The sequence below is a fragment of the Symphalangus syndactylus genome, chromosome 4, assembly GCF_028878055.3.
Source record: "Symphalangus syndactylus isolate Jambi chromosome 4, NHGRI_mSymSyn1-v2.1_pri, whole genome shotgun sequence".
Taxonomy (NCBI): Eukaryota; Metazoa; Chordata; class Mammalia; order Primates; family Hylobatidae; genus Symphalangus; species Symphalangus syndactylus.
This window is the reverse complement of record NC_072426.2, coordinates 78,597,695-78,616,123: the sequence shown is the minus strand read 5'-3', so window position 1 is coordinate 78,616,123 and position 18,429 is coordinate 78,597,695. Positions and strand designations below refer to the sequence as shown.

The 18,429-nt window shown below is 42.2% G+C and overlaps 2 protein-coding genes across 25 annotated transcripts in view; one reads left to right on the top strand and one right to left on the bottom strand.

Annotated features, from left to right (window-relative positions):
* Positions 1-7,018: 7,018 nt before the first annotated feature.
* LOC129480108 (WAS/WASL-interacting protein family member 2-like) lies at positions 7,019-11,399 on the bottom strand. The gene is made up of 3 exons (XM_055273888.2): positions 11,332-11,399; positions 10,610-11,092; positions 7,019-9,605 (listed from the first exon to the last, which is right to left on the bottom strand). Exons 1-3 carry the CDS (start codon positions 11,397-11,399, stop codon positions 9,506-9,508), a joined length of 651 nt encoding a protein of 216 aa, XP_055129863.1. The 3' UTR covers positions 7,019-9,505.
* The window catches only part of ZNF248 (zinc finger protein 248), a 96,197-nt gene continuing 88,360 nt past the window's right edge, over positions 10,593-18,429 (top strand). For 5 of the 24 annotated variants that reach the window (XR_010120335.1, XR_010120331.1, XR_010120334.1 and 2 more), the window contains exons 1-3: positions 10,978-11,695; positions 12,145-12,242; positions 12,340-12,381. Coding sequence is in view for 11 of the 24 variants with exons in the window: in XM_055275171.2 (XP_055131146.1) it covers positions 12,367-12,381 (15 nt within the window). In the remaining 13 variants the exon portion in view is untranslated. Of the gene's footprint in view, positions 10,689-10,977; positions 11,696-12,144; positions 12,382-18,429 lie in introns of those variants that run through there. The other 19 variants (XR_010120333.1, XR_010120329.1, XM_055275172.2 and 16 more) reach the window with 17 other exon arrangements.

Here is an 18,429-nt window from a genome sequence, read left to right as displayed (position 1 = left end):
GACACCGAGTTGTAGAAGGAAGGGCTTTATTCAGCTGGGAGCATCAGCAAGCTACCGTCTTAAAATCGGAGCTCCCCGAGTGCACAATTTCTGTCTCTTTTAAGGGTCCACAACACTAAAGATTTCACATGAAAGGGTCGTGATTGATTGAGCAATTTAGGGGGTATGTGACAGGGGCTTCATGCACTAGTAGTCAGAGTGAAACAGAACAGAGCAGGGAGTTTCAAAATGTTCTTCCATACAATGTCTGGAATCTATGGATAACATCGGTTGCTAAGTCATGAGTTTCAGGTCTGGTTTTGGGCCTGATTTCAGGTCTGGTTTTGGGTCTGGTGCCTGGCGCCGGGCTGCCTGCCTTTGGTTTCACTTCCTTGTTTTTTTCTTAAAACAGGTACTGAGTATAAAACAATATGAGAGGGTCTCTCTTTCTTCCCTCACCATGATCCAATCACCTCCCAATAGGCCCCACTTCCAACATTTAGGGTTACAATTCAACAGGAGATTTGGTGGGGACACAGATCCAAACCATATTTCCAGTCAAAAGTATATTGCAAAAAATAAAATAAATGAAGATATTTAAAATATCACATAATATACCATTATGACATCTAAGACTGGAAATCATTTTAAAAGTTACATGAAAAGCTTAATTTAAATACTAGGAAATATTCAAGCTTGATGTAGATGTAGGAAAAAATGTTTACTTCTATCAAATTGTATTAAGTTTTATAAACTTTCTAGAAGCCTCTTTGTATCATACTTCAAAATGAGAATATTCTTTAGCAATCTTACAGTTAAAATAATCCCAATAAAATAATTGTCAAGTGATTCTATACATTAGTCAGTTGTCAGAGAAAAGGCTTACATAAATGTGAAGGCTTCCTTGGTCCAAAAATCTGCAGAGTAGACCAGCAGGGAAGAGTTGCAGTCTGAGTCACAATGCAGTCCACTGGCAGAATGCTCTCTTGCTCAGGAGAGGTCAGTCTTTGTTAATCTTTTCTATTCAACGTTCACCAATTTAAATGTTAATTTTATCCAAAAACACCTTCACATAAACATCCAGAGTAATGCTGACCAACTATCTGAACCCTGTGGTCTAACCAAATTAACACATAAAATTAACCATCACATATACCTTGCAAATGAGTTCATAACAACAAACAATCGAAAGAAATGCAAAGATAAATTATGATAGAGCAGTAGATCACCATTGAAAGTATGGATGTGGATGTACTAACTCACAGTTGGGGGTGGTTTTCCACAGCATGTTTTAAAATCAAAATTGTAAGTTCAAACAAAAATATGTAAGGCAGGCCGGGCGCGGTGGCTCATGCCTGTAATCCCTGCACTTTGGGAGGCCGAGGTGGGCAGATCACGAAGTCACGAGTTCAAGACTAGCCTGGCCAACATGGTGAAACCCCGTCTCTACTAAAAATACAAAAAATTAGCCAGGCGTTGTGGTGTGCGCCTGTAATCCCAGCTACTTGGGAGGCTGAGGCAGGAAAATTGCTTGAACCTGGGAGGTGGAGGTTGCAGTGAGCCAAGATCGCGCCACCAGCCTGGGCGACAGAGCGAGACTCTGTCTCAAAAAAAAAAAAAGACTAGGTGTGGTGGCTCACGCCTGTAATCCCACCACTTTGGGAGGCTGAGGCAGGAGGATCACGTGAGGTCAGGAGTTCAAGACCACCCTGGCCAATATGGTGAAACCCAATCTCTACTAAAAATACAAAAAAGATCAGGCACGGTGGCTCATGCCTGTAATCCCAGCACTTTGGGAGGCCCAGGTGGGTGGATTGTGAGGTCAGGAGTTCAAGACCAGTCTGTCCAAGATGATGAAACCCTGTCTCTACTAAAAATACAAAAAGTAGCTGGGCATGGTGGCACACGTCTGTAATCCCAGCTGCTTGGGAGGCTGAGGCAGGAGAATCGCTGGAACCCGGAAGGCAGAGGTTGCAGTGAGCCAAGATCATGCCACTGCACTCCAGCCTGGGCGACAGAGCGAGACTCCGTCTCAAAAAAAAAAAAAAAAATACCCCAGATATAACACAGCAGACACGCATAGAAAGACTCCAAAAGGCAGAGGTTGGGCGCAGTGGCTCAGACCTGTAATCGCAGCACTTTGGGAGGACAAGGCCAGCCTGGGAAACATGGTGGAACCCAGTCTCTACCAAAAAATACAAAAATTAAGACTGGCATGGTGATGCCTGCCTGTAGTCTCAGCTACTCAGGAGGCTGAGGTGGGAGGATGGCTTGTGCCCAGGAGGCTGAGGTTGCAGTGAGCCAAGATCACATCGCTGCACTCAAGTCTGGGTGACAGAGCCAGACCTTGTCTCAAAAAACAAAACAAAACAAAACAAAACAGACTCACAGGTAGAAAGATGGCAGTCTGCCCAGGGACCTTGCGTCTTCAGCAATATGATGAGTTCCATGGGTTTTCTTACTGCCTCCTAAATATCATAGAGCACTACAGAAGCCTCCAAAAGACAGAAAACAAAGGCCCTAAATAGCCTTTTCCTCTAGCCAAAGGACCAGAAAAAGAGTAGCCTAATAGAACCCACCTACTCCCCTGCCCTGTGGAAGCAGGTGGCGGTGCTCTGATTCCCCCGCTAATCCTCCATTCCCTTCCTGGTAGAAGAAGACAATGCTCCAAGTTCCCTTGCTGAGTGATATTGGCAACCCAAGCACGGAGCTGATCTTCTATCCCTACTTATCAAGAAGCAGAAGGTGTTCCAGCCGACCTCCTGGAATAGTGTTAATGGGTTGATCCTGGAACTAATCTTCTGTATCTCACCTGGTGGAAGCAGGCAGTGTTTTGATTCCCTTGCCAAGATAATGACAAAGGGCTACAGTGACAAGCTAAGCCTCCATCCCCACCTGGCATCAATGAGACCAAACAATATAGTACAAGTCAGTGCTCCACTTTCTTTCTACCCCTCATGTCAGTAGGGCCCAGGGGGGAGCTAAATCTATGTAGCCACCTTGCCATCTGAAGAATTAGAATCTACATAGCCACCTTGTCATCTGTAGAATGTGGACATCATCAAGGCTTACTGCTTTTGCCATCTGGTACAGTACTTACTGCTTGAGGTGAACCTATGTAGTCACCTTGCCATCTGAAGAATTAGAAACTATGTAACCACCTTGCCATCTGCAGAATGTGGACACCATCAAGGCTTACTGCTGGGCCCATCTGAACAGTGGCTGGAGTGACTGAGGACCGGTGCACTGGAATGTGGTGCAGGGCAGCAAATGCTGAGGTGCTGTGGGTGCCCTCTTGATGCCTGGTCCTAAAGGTCCTAGATTGGAGAGACAGTCTCAAAGATTTCTCAAATGCCTTCCCAGTCTTTCTCCCACTGTCTTCGTGACTAGCACCTGGCTCCTTTCCATCAGTACCAATCTTCGTAGCAAATGGTCATTTGGCCATACCCTTGGTTGGCCCTCCTAAAGATGCCTTTAGATTCTTTACATGGCCAGGCTGCAAATTTTCCAAATCTTTCTACTCTGCTTTATTTTTTTTTAATTATAAATCTTGTCTCTAAATCATTTCTATCTCCTTGCATCTTACTATGTGCTGTTAGGGAGGCCGAGGCAGGTGGATCACCAGGTCAGGAGATCGAGACTACCTGGCTAACATGGTGAAAACCAGTCTCTACTAAAAATACAAAAAAATTAGCCAGGTTTGGTGGTGGTCACCTGTAGTCCCAGCTACTTGGGAGGCTGAGGCAGGAGAATGGCATGAACCCAGGAGGTGGAGCTTGCAGTGAGCAGAGATCGTGCCACTGCAATCCAGCCTGGGCAACAGAGCGAGACTTCGTCTCAAAAAAAAAAGAAAGTAGCCATGCAGCTTAGGCTGGGTGTGGTGGCTCATGCCTGTAATCCCAGCACTTTGGGAGGCCAAGGCAGGCGGATCACCTGAAGTCAGGAGTTCAAGGCCAGCCTGACCAACATGGTGAAACCCCGTCTCTACTAAAAATACAAAAATTAGCCAGACATGGTGGTGCACACCTGTAATCCCAGCTACTTGGTAGGCTGAGGCAGGAGAATCGCTTGAACCCAGGAGGTGGAGGTTGCAGTGAGCTGATATTGCGCCACTGCATTCCAGCCTGGGGGACAGGGCCAGACTCCATGTCAAAAAAGAAAAAGTAGCCATGAAGCTCCTTTGAGACTTTGCTTAGAAATTTTAAGTTCATGAGTTTGAGACCAGCCTTGCCAGCCTGGCCAAAATGGTGAAACCCCATTTCTACTAAAAATATAAAAAATTAGCCAGGTGTGGTGGTGGCTGCCTGCAATCCCAGCTACTCGGGAAGCTGAGGGAGGAGAATCACTTGAGCATGGGAGGCGGAGGTTGCAGTGAGCCAATATCGTGCCACTGTACTCCAGCCTGGGCAACAAAAGCAAAACTCCATCTCCAGAAAAAAAAGAGAAATTTCTTCCACCAGATATCCTAGTTCGTTACTCTAAAATTCTGCCTTTCATAAAGGCCTTAGGCACAAACACAATTCAGTCAAATTCTTTGCCACTTTGTAACAGGACAGCCTTTGCTCCAGTTTCTAATAAGATATTCTTCATTACTGTCTGATACCTCATCATAAAGGTCTTTATATCCATATTTCTTTTTATTTATTTATTTATTTATTTTTATTATACTTTAGGGTTTTAGGGTACATGTGCACAATGTGCAGGTTTGTTACATATGTATCCATGTGCCATGTTGTATATCCATATTTCTAACAGCATTCTGGTCATGACCATTTAAGCAATCTCTAAGAAGACTCAGACTTTCCCTGTATCTATTCTTGTATTCTGCGCCCTCACCAGAATTACCCTTAATGTTCGTTTCATAGCAATATAGACTTTTCTAACCTCTCTCCCAATTCTTCTGTCTACCCACTACCCACTTCCAAAGCTGCTTCCACATGTTTTGGTATTTGTTATAGCAACACCCCACTCTCTAGCACCAATAATCTGTCTTAGTCCAATTCATACTTCTATAACACAATACCACAGACTTGGTGTATTGCACTGTTCTTGCATTGCAATAAATAAATACCTGAAACTGGATAATTTATAAGAAAAGAGATTTCATTGGCCCACAGTTCTCCAGGCTTTACAGGAAGCATAGTACCTGCATCTGCTTCTAAGGAAACCTCAGGAAACTTATAATCATGGCAGAAGGTGAAGTGGGAATAGGCATGTCACATGCTGAAAGCAGGGGCAAAAGGGAGAGTTGAGGGAGAGTTACCACACACTCTTACATAGCCAGATGTCATGAGAGCTCACTCATTATTGCAAGAACAGCACCAAGCCATGAGAGGTCTGCCCCCATGACCCCAACATATCCCACCAGGACCCACCTCCAACAATGGGGATTAGATTTCAATGTGAGATTTGGGTGGGGACAAATATCCAAACTACATCACTGGGTAATTTATAATGAACAGAAGTTTATGTGGCTCATGGTTCTGGATACTGGGAAGTCCAAGATCAAGGGCCGCATCTTGTGAGGGCCTTCTTGCTGCAACATAACATGGCAGAATAAGCACATGGTGAGACAGGAAAGGAGGCTGAACTCATCGTTTTGAAAGGAACCTACTACCAAGTTAAGGGTCTTAATCCAGTCATGAGGGCTCTGCCTCTAATTATCTATAATAGGTCCCATCTCTCAATACTATTGCATTGGAGATAAAGTTTCCAACACATGAACTTTGGAGAACACATCCAAACCATAGCATATAGATCAATGGAATGAATAGAAAGCACAGGAATAAACCTGCACAAATGTAGTCATTTGATTTTTGACACAGGTGCAAAGACAATTCAGTAGAGAAAGGATAGTCTTTTTAACAAATGGTACTGGAACATTTAAACATACATATGCAGGCTGGGTGCAGTGGCTCATGCCTGTAATCCCAGCACTTTGGGAAGCCAAGGCAGGCGGATCATGAGGTCAGGGGTTCAAGACAAGCCTGGCCAAAATGGTGAAACCCCGTCTCTACTAAAAATACAAAACTTAGCTGGGTGTAGTGGCGTGTGCCTGTAATCCCAGCTACTCTGGAGGCTGAGACAGGAGAATCACTTAAACCCGGGAGGCGGAGGTTGCAGTGAGCCGAGATTGTGCCACTGCACTCCTGGGTGACAAGAGTGAAACTCTGTCTCAGGAAAAAAAAAAAAAAAAAGAAAGAAAGAAAAGAAAAATACACATGCAAAGAAACAAGCAAACAAGAATATTGACTTACATTTCAATGTCATTAAAACATTGTCTCAAAATGGATTATAGGCTTAAATACACTTAAAATTCTACAATTTACAGATTAATATGTAGGAGAAAGTCTTCGTGGCCTTGATTAGGCAAAGAGTTTTTACATTTTACACAAACATCACAATTTATAAAAGAAAAAATTAATAAATTGGACTTTTTAAAAATTGAAACTTCTTGCTCTGTGAGAAGATACTGTGTAGAGAAAAAAAGAGAATGAAGGTTGGGTGCAGTGGCTCATGCCTGTAATCTCAGCACTTTGGGAGGCTGAGGCAGGTGCATCACCTCAGGTCAGGAGTTTGAGACCAGCCTGGCCAATATGGTGAAACCCCGTGTCTACTAAAAGTACAACAATTAGCCAGGCATGGTCACAGGTGCCTGTAATCCCAGCTACTCAGGAGGCTGAGGCAGGAGAACAGCTTGAACCCAGGAGGCGGAGGTTCGCAGTGGGCCGAGATCATGCCACTGCACTCTAGCCTGGGTGATGAGAGTGAGACTCCATCTCAACAACAACAACAACAACAACAACAAAAAAGAATGCAACCATTTGTCTTTCACCTACCTTTGACCTGGAAGCACCCTCCCTGCTTCCAGTTGTCCCGCCTTTGACGCCTTTTTGGATGGAACCAATGTTCATTTTACATATGTTGATTGATGTCTCATGTTTCCCTAAAATGTATAAAACCAAGCTGTGCTCTGACCGTCTTGGGCACATGTCAGGACCTTCTGAGGCTGTGTCACAGGCCTGCATCCTCAACCTTGGCAAAACAAAGTTTATTTTTTTTTTAAGACAGAGTGTCAGGCTGGTCTTGAACTCCTGACCTCGTGATCCACCCGCCTCGGCTTTCCAAAGTGCTGCGGTTACAGGCGTGAGCCACAGCTCCCCGCCGCAAAACAAACTTTCTAAATTAACTGAGACCTGTCTCAAGTTTTCAGAGTTCACACAGGACATCACCATTTGGAACACCACAGTAGTAATGGTTGCAGCCAAGATCCACCAGTGATAACTAAAATCAGTGGAAAAGTAGAAATAGGGTATTTGCATAGTCTCAAAGAATCTCTCCCTGAATTTACTAATTAGTGTGGTAATTTAAAAATATAACCACAAATTTAAAATGGAGCTTATTTCCTTTCCCCTTGAGTGTGGGCTGGACATACAGACCCACTTCTACATATAGACTGGAAAGGGAAAAATAGGGAGAAACCTATCAGACACCACCTTAACCAAGTGTTAAAAGACAAATTTTAGAAAATTAAGTTTAGCCGAGTTCATTTCAGCAAAGACAGGTTCTTGAATCAGACAATACTCAGAACTAGAAGAGGTTCAGATAATTCTATAAAGTGGGCAGGGAGTATTTATAGATAGAAAACAGAAGTGCTCTACAGAAACAGTTTGACTGGTTACAGCTCAACTTTGGCCTTATTTGGAAATGGTCTGATTAGTTGGCAGCCTGTAAGTGGCTTTAGCTCAGCTTCTGTAACTGGCTGACTCAGCCAGTTATAAAAGTATAACAAGCTAGACTTTGTTTGTTTACAAACCAAGATAGGTTGCAGTTCCTTACATCTGCCCTAAAGGTAGGGAGGCAGCCTCAGGACAAATTTAATTTAATACATGTAATCATGGTCAATTAGCCAGTAAAAAGTCACGTTGATATCATGCCATCTGATATCACATCCTGTTTGTGGGGTGCTTCCTAAAAACTCACAACCTCAGTCTAATCAGGAGAATGTTACCATGCGGGTTCTTCTCCTGAGAACGATAGGATTGCAGCAGAAAAAGAGTTTAATAATTGCAGGGTGGCCAAGCAGGTAGGATGAGAGATAATTCTCAAATCTGCCTTCTAAGAATTTGGAGGCTACAGTTTTTCAAGGATGAAATTCGAACCTCTCTAGCCTCCTGCCCATCAGGAGGCTAGAGAATGGGGAATGCTGATTGGCTGGGTCAGGGATGAAATCATAGGGGTGTTGAAATTGTCTTCTTGTGTTAAATCATTTCCTGAAGGGGATCACAGGATCAACTGAGTCCATTTTTTGCTATGGGTTACTGGTCCCAGTGGCACCAGTTGGTCCATCAGAATGTAAAGTCTGAAAAATATCTCAAACACTAGTTTTAGGTTTTACAATCGTGACATTATCTATCGGGACAATTGGAGATGTTATAAATCTTGTGACCACTGGGTATGTGACTCTGGAGTAGTAAGCAGTTACAAAAAGGCAGGTTATAAAGCAAAAACTGGTTAGAGTTTATGCCTACATCTTACAGAATTCAGGTCCCTACCATAATTCTAAACTTGTGGACTTCCACTAGTTTTACAAAGGTGATTTTTGTCCCCAAATGAGGGGGTTAGTTTCAGGAAGGGATCATTATCATTCTTGTTTTAAAGTTAAACTATAGGCTGGGCATGGTGGCTCATGCCTGTAATCCCAGCACTTTGGGAAGCCAAGGTGGGAGGACTGAAGTCAAGACAGCATGCTTTTATCTTCATATCAAGGTCATGAAAGACAAGGTAGGAGCAAGAAACTATTACAAACTGGCCAAGGCTAAGACATAACAAATAAATGTACTGTGATAATGAGAGACAGGACTCGCTGGATTTCCTAAGCCGACTAAGAATCCCTAAACCTAGCTGGGAAGGTGACCACATCCACCTTTAAACACGGGGCTTGCAACTTAGCTCACACCCAACCAATCAGGTAGTAAAGAGAGCTCACTAAAATGCTAATTAGGCAAAAACAGGAGGTAAAGAAATAGCCAATCAGCTTTTGCCCGAGAGCACAGCGGGAGGGACAATGATCGGGATATAAACCCAGGCATTGGAGCCCGCAACAGCTACCCTCTTTGGGTCCCCTCCCTTTGTACGGGAGCTGTGTTTTCACTCTATTAAATCTTGCAACTGCACTCTCTTCTGGTCCCTGTTTGTTATGGCTTGAGCTGAGTTTTCGCTCGCCATCCACCACTGCTGTTTGCCACCTTTGCAGACCCGCCGCTGACTTCCATCCCTCTGGATCCAGCAGGGTGTCCGCTGTGCTCCTGATCCAGCGAGGTGCCCATTGCCGCTCCCAAGTTGGGCTAAAGGCTTGCCATTGTTTCCGCACAGCTAAGTCCCGGGTTTGTCCTAATCGAGCTGAACACTAGTCACTGGGTTCCACGGTTCTCTTCCGTGACCCACGGCTTCTAATAGAGCTCTAACACTCACTGCATAGCCCAAAATTCCATTTCTTGGAATCCATGAGGCCAAGAACCCCAGGTCAGAGAACGTGAGGCTTGCCACGATCTTGGAAGCAGCCCGCCACCATCTTGGGAGCTCTGGGAGCAATGATCCCCGGTAACAATATCCTTGATTGGATGCTGGAACAGAAAAAGGGCATTAGTGGAAGAACTACTTAAGTCTGAATAAACTCTGCAGTTTAGTTAATAGTACTTGTACCCATGTTATTTTCTTAGTTTTGATAAATATACCATGGTCATGTAAAATACTAACACTAGTGGAATTTGGGTGAAAGGCATATAGGAACTATCTTTGCAACTCTTCCGTAAATCTGAAATGATGAGCAAACGAAAAGTTTAAAAAAATGGACAATGACCAAGGAATTGATTTTTTAAATGAAAAGTTGTAACACACCCGTATGCTCATAGTGTGCTGAAAATGCCAGATGTGCACATAAAAGAATGTAAGTGTAGTTCTGGGTAAAGTATGGTTGGTTTTGGGAAATGAGTGCGTGCTTTCTTCTTCAAATTTGTTACTCAAACAGCTTTTTTTTTTTTTTTTTTTTTAACATATAAACAATTTTATGTTTGGGTCTTGAATTGCTAGCTTCTGTTTTTCCTTATTCCAGAGAATAACCATACTGGTCATGGATGTTAGTTTTCTCTTCCAGTCTTTCAGTTAAACGTTACCATGCATGTTCATGAATGAATTCAAGCACACCTTTCCTCCTCTTGGCTTGTGTCTAAAAGGCACATTGATTTGATCCACAACCTCTGGGGACACTGACAGAATCCTGGTTCCAAGCAGGAGTGGGTAACTGAGACAGTAATCTCTCAACCCACTATACAAGGCTATTTTGCAGGAGAGCATTGTTTATGATGACCAGCATGATACATAATGGTGAGAAATATACTGAACGATTTACGTGCCAGACACCGGTTTAAGTGCTTTTACAACGTAAGCGCCTCCAATTCTCATAAAACCCCTGCTAGCTAGGCACTATCATTAGCCTCATTTTACAACTGAGGGGTGCGGCCAGAGCAGACCGGCACTGTCTAGCGCCGCTTCCAAGCCCTGCAGCCACCAGCCTAACTCGGGCGGTCGGCGGCTCCCTCTGCGCATGTGCATCTCCGCCTTCCCCTACCGGCGAGTCCTTCCCCGGCCTCCAGTCTCTAGTGGGAAACAATCCCTCGCCCCCGGGTCTACGCAGCGAGGAGTGGCGGGTGAGCCCCGGAGTACTGGGCGAGGGCCAGGGGGTCCCCGCGCTGCCCCGAAGGCGGGCGGGCGGCGGCTGGAGCTCGGCGGTGGGGAGGGACCCCTGGCGCCTGCGGCGTTGAAAGGACGGTAGGGCGAAGGCGTCTCAGTCAGAAGGGATGAGGTCTGGCGTGGGAACGCGAGTTCCGGGGCTCGCGAGGGTCCGTATACGTCCAGTCCCAGCGCCTGGCGCTCAGCAGTCTTGTAGCAGGGGGTGGGCAATACGCGCTGGCCCGAAGGGGAGGGAACCGGCTGCAGGGGAGGGCACAGCGCGCGCGTGCGTAACGTGTGACGTTTGCCGTGCGCGTGCGCATGGCGTTTGATGTGTGCGTGTGCGCTTTTTGTGCGCTGGGCCGGTGGGGAGGGGGCGGGGCTGCGGGGGAGAACTACTGCGCCAGGTCCGCGACAAATGAATTAGACACAATTATCCACGGGAGACTCGGTTTTCCACTCTGTAAATTACGGATATTAGGAATACTTGCCGCCTTGGGTTGTTTTGAGCACTTTCATTGTTTAGGTGCTGTATTTATTGGGTGTGCGTTCCCTGGGAGAGCCCGGGGTAGGGCCTCTCTGCCCGTGGAGTGCGGGAGCGAAGGGGCTGGCCTAGCTGACCACCGGGGCCCCTTCTGGCTCTGACCGCCCTCGTATCCCAAGTAATTATTTACACGTTGCGCGTTCATTTATGTATTATGTGTAATCATGGCACAGTATCCTGAAGCCGTCGGAGTCTGTGTGCTGGTGCAAGGTCTGGGACAAGTTTAAGAAGAGAGAGGTGAGCTGGAGCTGAGGGGTGGGCGCGCAGGCTAACAGGAGGTCACCTCTGGAGAGTCAGAGGGCAAGGACGGGTGAAAGGCTCACGGCCACAGCGAAGGAAATGCTGTCATCACCCCTCCGCGAACACCTGGCACATCCAGATGAGCTGCTGAGCTTCCTCTTCTCCTGGCCTGATATCCCCGCCGGATGGTAGTGCAGGCAGGTAATACTTGGGTTATCTATTTTGACCTTCTTTGAAAGATGGAAAAACAAAATTGAGTTTGAGGAGGTGATTAGTTCAGATCTTGTCATTCGTTAGAGGCAGAACTGAGATTAGAAGTCAAGTCTGCAGTTTCCCGAGCTACTGCTGCCCATTTTGTTACTCTTTATCACAGTTTCTCATTAAAAGATCCTTTTGAGGAATTGTTAGCAAGTTAGAACAAACATTTTTAAAATTGCGTTAAATACCCTATCCCCTTTTTTTTTAGAGTTTTTTTGCATTATCTGACCTCAGGGCATTAATGGTGTTAACAGGTAAATAGATAAACAATATGGCCTGAGTTTTTTTTTTCCCCTACAAGGGATTTTGACAAACCCATAGTATTTCTTCCTTTAGATTACTGTTACTTGTTAAACTCATCTTTTCATGTTTTTAATTTTTCTGTGTCACAGAACCTTAATTGGTAATAAATCAATAAGAAATATTTACATTCACTCAGTGAAAAGTGTCATGTCTGAGCTCAGCATATATCGGAGCCACACATGGACACGTAAGTATCTTGTATGTGGAGCTGTATAGGCAGGTGAATCTCCGAACTGCAAGGCCGGCGAAGGCTCTCCTGACATTCTTCCCTTCTAATCCTTCAGCTCTCCCTCCTCCACTAAGAGCAGAAAATGAACAAATCCCAGGTGAGATTCTTGTTTCTTTATTCCCAGTTTGTTTAAAAATGGATTTCTGAAGTTTATAAGGATTTATGTTTTGAAAATGGAAAAACAGAAATAGGCAAAAATTGACATTAAGGGAAATAAAACTGAAGTAGCAAATCCAAAATAGTGCAGTTGGCAAATTAGATGCAGGATTTTTAATTTTGCAGAATTATCCAGGTTATTGTAATGTTATCTCTGATTGTGCTAATAACAATTCTGAAATAAATGCAGTAAATTGTCTATACGTATTTCTTGGTAAAAACAAAGAACACAGTTACAGAGCAGAACTCAGTGCATATGCTTTTCAGGAGACCAAACGCTGAGGTTTGATGGTCCTGCTTGATCCAGGAATAAAACCTTGACGATGTGGAGGAATGGAGGGACTGCATGTCCTCAAAACAGTTTTCCCTGTTTGTGTCAGCTCGTTCTTATTTCTAGGTTGAATCACTGACAGTTCTGACTTGTTTCCGTGTTTCTCATTTATGTTTCAATCTGATGAATGCAACCTTGTTCCCTCACCTAAACTCACCTGAATCAGTTCTGGCAAAGGCCACCAAATCATAGTAAAGACTAGTGGATGTTTTTGCTTTTGCATTACTTGCCTGGTCTGCTGCATGTATTGTTAACCATGGTCTTTGTTTGGAGAGTCTCCTGTGTTGGTGTCTATAATGCCACCCTCTGAGCTGTCCTTTCCTAACTTTGATTCCCTCTGTAGTCCTCAAGAAGACATCTTTTCTTTTTGCTCCAGGCATTGCTTATGCGTGCGTTTCCATCCTTAGCCTACTTAGGTTCTTCTCGGTCTGTTTTTCCTGACTGGTTTCATTTTTTTTTTCCTTAATAAAGTGCTTTTGAATTAATAATACATTAACGTAATAATACATTGCTTTTACTTTTTTAAAAGTAAGTGATAACAAAAGATGTACATACATATTCACACTCCCTTCCTCTGTTCATGCAGTTTCTCTAGGTAGGGTGACATTTATTTATCATTCAAACCGAGACATTTTCACTGAGAGTGAAAGAGGTTCTATAAATAATTATGCCGAGACAACTGGCATATATTGGGACAGTCCCAGACATACTGGAATGTATGGTCACCCTACCAAAGATGTCTATTTTTTTTCTAGTTTTTGGTTTACTTTGCCAGTGTTTCTTTATCTAGTTTAAAGAAAATATGTATGTATATTCTTATTTGCTTCCTCAGTTTACTTAAAAAGGAATCTGTTATCTCTAGGGCTTATCAAACCTAGATGTGATTGTGCATCCCTGGCATCTTTTTAAAATGCAGGTTCTGATTTAGTAGCTGTGGATGGGGTCTTTGATTCTGAAGTTCTGATAAACCTCCAGCTTAAGCTAATTCTGATGCTTGACTTATACACTATTTTCCATTATTCCTTTTTCACTTAACAGCATGAAGATGTTTCTGTGACAGAACATGAATGGCATTTTCTCTCTTTTTCACAATTGCATAGTAATTCAAGTCTATAGTTTATTAAACTACTTCCAGCCGTTTGTTGTGACAAACCATGTGGTAATGAATAACCTTGTACATTTATAATTTTGTGTGTATATGTTTTTATATTAAATGAATTCCCAGAACTTGATCAGCTTAGTGGGAATGCCTGTCCTAGGGATAGTATTATTTTGTTTTCCCATTGGCAATGCATGGGAATGCTTATTTCTTCACAGCTCCTCCCACAGAATATGTGGTTCAACTTTTGGATTTGGGGCAACTGATAGGTAAAAAGTGATATTTCATATAGTTTGCATCTGCGATTTTCTTCACTGAGTGAGATTGAATACCTTTTCATGTGTCTAAGGCTGTCTTATATTTATTTTTCTGTGAACTTAACAGTTAATATCTTTTGCCTATTTTTCTCTTGGGTTTTCTGGTCTTTTTTCCCCCCAGTGTCTTTCACCCCTATGTATTATGAGTTGCAAGCCATTATTTTTTGGTATATCATTTATCTTTTGCTAATTGTTCATGGTGTTTTTCCCTATGCAGAAATATTTGGTTATTTTTGTTATTTTTGTTGTCTAGTTTGTTAATCTTTTCCTTATGGTTTTGGACTGATAGCATTTGGAGACATAATTAGAAAGTCCTTCCCACTTAATGATTATAAAGAATCTGCCCATGTAGTCTAATACTTTTATGCATTTTATGTTTAAATCTTTAATCCATTTGGAGTTTACTTGTATGTAAAAACTTAATTAAATTACCACAGTATCATTCCATTTACTCCACCCCCCCATGTGTGCTGTTTTGATGCTTTCTTCTTGTGTTCTGAACCCCACAAGCAAGGTATCTTTAGTATTACAACTTTAGAGAGTGGGTAGGCTTTCGTATTTAGCGAAGTAATTGCCCTTTTCTGTGCTCTTTCTTCCCTTTTGCAGTATCATGCTTCATCTACAGTTATTTGCCTTTACCCCAAAGAAGTTTTATTGTTTCTTGTGCAGATCTTTTCATGACAAATTTCATCATTTTTTTTTGTTGTTGTTTAAAGATGTCTGTATTTCTTCAGTTTGAAGGATATTTTCACTAAAGTCAGAATTCTGGAGTGAGAGCTTTTTTTTTTCTTTTGTTTTTAGCACTTTAAAAATACCATTCCAGTGGCCAGGCACGGTGGCTCCTGCCTGTAATCCCAGCACTTTGGGAGGCCGAGGCAGGTGGATCACCTGAGGTCGGCAGTTCGAGACCAGCCTGACCAACATAGAGAAACCCTGTCTCTACTAAAAATACAAAAAAATTAGCCGGGCATGGTGGTGGGCACCTGTAGTCCCAGCTACTCGGGAGGCTGAGGGAGGAGAATGGCGTGAACCTGGGAGGAACAGCTTGCAGTAAGCGGAGATCGCGCCACCGCACTCCAGCCTGGGCGACAGAGCGAGACTCTGTCTCAAAAAACAAACAAACAAGCAAACAAACAAACAAACAAAAAAAACCATTCTGATGACTTCTGGATTGTTGTTTTTGTCTTAAATTATCCTCCCCCTTGAAGGCAATTGATCTTTTTTCCTCTGGTTGGTTATGAGATTTCCTCCTTTTGGTTTTTAGCAGTTGTTACTTAATATTACTTGCTTTGGTTTTCTCTATATTTATCCTGTAGTATTTTGGTGGGGGTTGATTCTGAGGTATGATATCCTTGTCAGTTTAAAAATTCTCAGCCTTGGCCTGGTGTGGTGGCTCACGCCTGTAATCCCAGCACTTTGGGAGGCCGAGGTGGGCAGATCACCAGGTCAAGAGATTGAGGGTGAAACCCTGTTTCTACTATAAAGTACAAAAGTTAGCTGGGTGTGGTGGCGCACACCTGTAGTCCCAGCTACTCAGGAGGCTGAGGCAGGAGAGTTGCTTGAACCCAGGAGGCAGAGGTTGCAGTGAGCCGAGATCACGCCACTGCACTCCAGCCCAGCAACAGAGCGAGACTCCATCTAAAAAAAAAAAAAAAAATTCTCTGCCTTTTTTTTTCATCAAATATTCTCTACTTTCCTTTTGGTACTGCAGTTACACCTATTAGAGCTCTCAGTTCTCTAAATAAAAGAACACAAAATGTGTACTGTTTCTATATGAAATATATATACATTACATATATAAATATATATGTTATATATATTACATATATAAATATATATGTTATATATATTACATATACAAATATATATGTTATATATATTACATATACAAATATATATGTAATATATATTACATATACAAATATATATGTAATATATATTACATATACAAATATATGTAATATATATTACATATACAAATATATATGTAATATATATAACATATACAAATATATATGTTATATATATTACATATACAAATATATATGTTATATATATTACATATACAAATATATATGTTATATATATTACATATACAAATATATATGTTATATATATTACATATATATGTTATATATATTACATATATATATATATACACACACACACACACACACACACATGTAGAGAGAGAGAGAGAGATAGGGTCTTATTCTGTCACCCAGGCTGGAGTGCAGTGACAAATTAGATTCGTTTATCCACCACCAAAGTCAAACTACAGAATAGCTGAATTACCCTGAAGATCCCTCCTGTTGCCTTTTTTATAGCCACAGCTACCTCCATCCTGGCCCTGTCATTCCCCAATCCCAGCCAACCCCTACTCCTCCCTAAATTAACCAGCAACCTACTAATCTGTTTCTGTCCTTTCAAGAATACTACAGAACAGGAATCATATAACATTAACCTCTTAGGGTTAGCTTTTTTCACTCAGTACAATTCCCTGGTGATTCATACAGGTTGTATATGTATCAACAGTTCATTCCTTTTTGTTATTAAGTAGTAGTCCATGGTATAGATATACCACATTTTTTTTTTTTTTTTTTTTTTTGAGATGGAGTTTCACTCTTGTTACCCAGGCTGGAGTGCAATGGCATGATCTCGGCTCACTGCAATCTCCGCCTCCCGTGTTCAAGTGATTCTCCTGCCTCAGACTCCTGAGTAGCTGGGATTACAGGCATGCGCCACCGCGCCTGGCTAATTTTGTATTTTTAGTAGAGACGGGGTTTCTCTATGTTGGTTAGGCTGGTCTCAAACTCCGGACCTCCAGTGATCCACCCGCCTCAGCCTCCCAGAGTGCTGGGATTACAGACGTGAGCCACCGCGCCCGGCTGTATATATCACAGTTTAACCATTCACCTGTTGAAGGATATCTGGGTTAATTTCCAATTTTGGGCTATGAAAAATAAAACTGCTGTGAACATGCCATTTTATATTTCCACTAGCCACTGTACGCATGATCCAGTTTCTCTCTATCCTTGCCATCACTTGGTGTTAGCACTGGTTTTTTTTTTTTTTTGGTCATTCTGATGGGTATATAGTGATTTTTTGTGTGTGTTATTTATTTGCATGAAAATCTTTTCATGGGTGTATTTTCTGCCTGTATATTCTCTTCATTGAAATAGTCCTTCATGTCTTAGAATTGTAGTGGAAGAATGGTAATTTTTTTTTCTTGAACCCCCATAGGTTCTTAGTTGGAGTGAACCCCTGTAGCAAGAGATAGATTAAGAAGAGAAAAGCAAGTTTATTAACAAGTATATTTCATGTATACGTGGGGGACACCCAGAGAATGAGTGTTTCACAAAGAGGTGGCTTTGAATTCCAGCTTATATAGCATCTTCATCCAAGAACAGGAACTTTTTAGAGAAGTGTTAAGACAAGGGAAAGGGGCTTGGAATCTGTAGGGCTGGCAACTTGGGGGAAAGCAAATAAATGACTGATACAGGCTAGTTTGTGAAGCTAGTTAATGTAGATTCCCCTGGTACCATCTCTAGGACCATCTATCTAAAGTCTTAAGAACTCTTGCCTAGCCCTAGGCAAAGATTTTCTCTTTTTTTTTTTTGTCTAAAAATTATATAGTTTTATATGTTATGTTTAAGTACTTCATCTATTTAGAGTTAATTTTTGTATAAGGTATAATGTTTAGATTGAGGCTCAGTTTTTGCCTGTGGGTGTACAATTGCGTGCAGCACCATTTGTTAAAAATTTTTTTCAAGAAATTTGTGAAAATTTTACTGAACTGCTTTTGTACCTTTGTCAGAAATCACTTAAGTATATTTGTGTGGGCCTATTTCTGGGTTATCTTCTGTGTTCCGTTGGTGTATGTGTCTGTGCCTCTGCTAATACCACGCTATCTTGATGACTGTGACCATATAGTAAGGTTTAATATTGAACACAATGTGATTCGTTTTACTTTATTCTTCTTCATAGTTGCTTTAGCTATTCTTAGCACCTGTGCCTTTTATATAAGTTTTAGAATAAGCTTCTCTGTGCTTATAAAAATCCTCATTGGGTTTTGATAGGAATTTCATTAAGATACCGATTTTAAGGGTAAGATTTTTTTTTGACTGACTGCTGTTTTTTTCAGCAAATATCTTTCCTTTCCCTGAAGTTATCATTTTTTTATCTTTCTTAATCTAGTCATTCATTCATTTAGCAACTATTTATGACTGTTCTGTATTACTA

What these genes read in the sequence shown, in the direction of transcription:
- LOC129480108 (XM_055273888.2), bottom strand. Translation starts at nt 11,399, where the DNA reads ATGAACGCGCAACGTGTAAATAATTACTTGGGATACGAGGGCGGTCAG. An exon ending in AGCCAGAAGGGGCCCCGGTG is followed by an intron (nt 11,093 to 11,331) that starts GTCAGCTAGGCC and finishes TCTCCCCCGCAG; the next exon opens with CCCCGCCCCCTCCCCACCGG. An exon ending in GGCCGGGGAAGGACTCGCCG is followed by an intron (nt 9,606 to 10,609) that starts GTAGGGGAAGGC and finishes TTTCTGTTCCAG; the next exon opens with CATCCAATCAAGGATATTGT.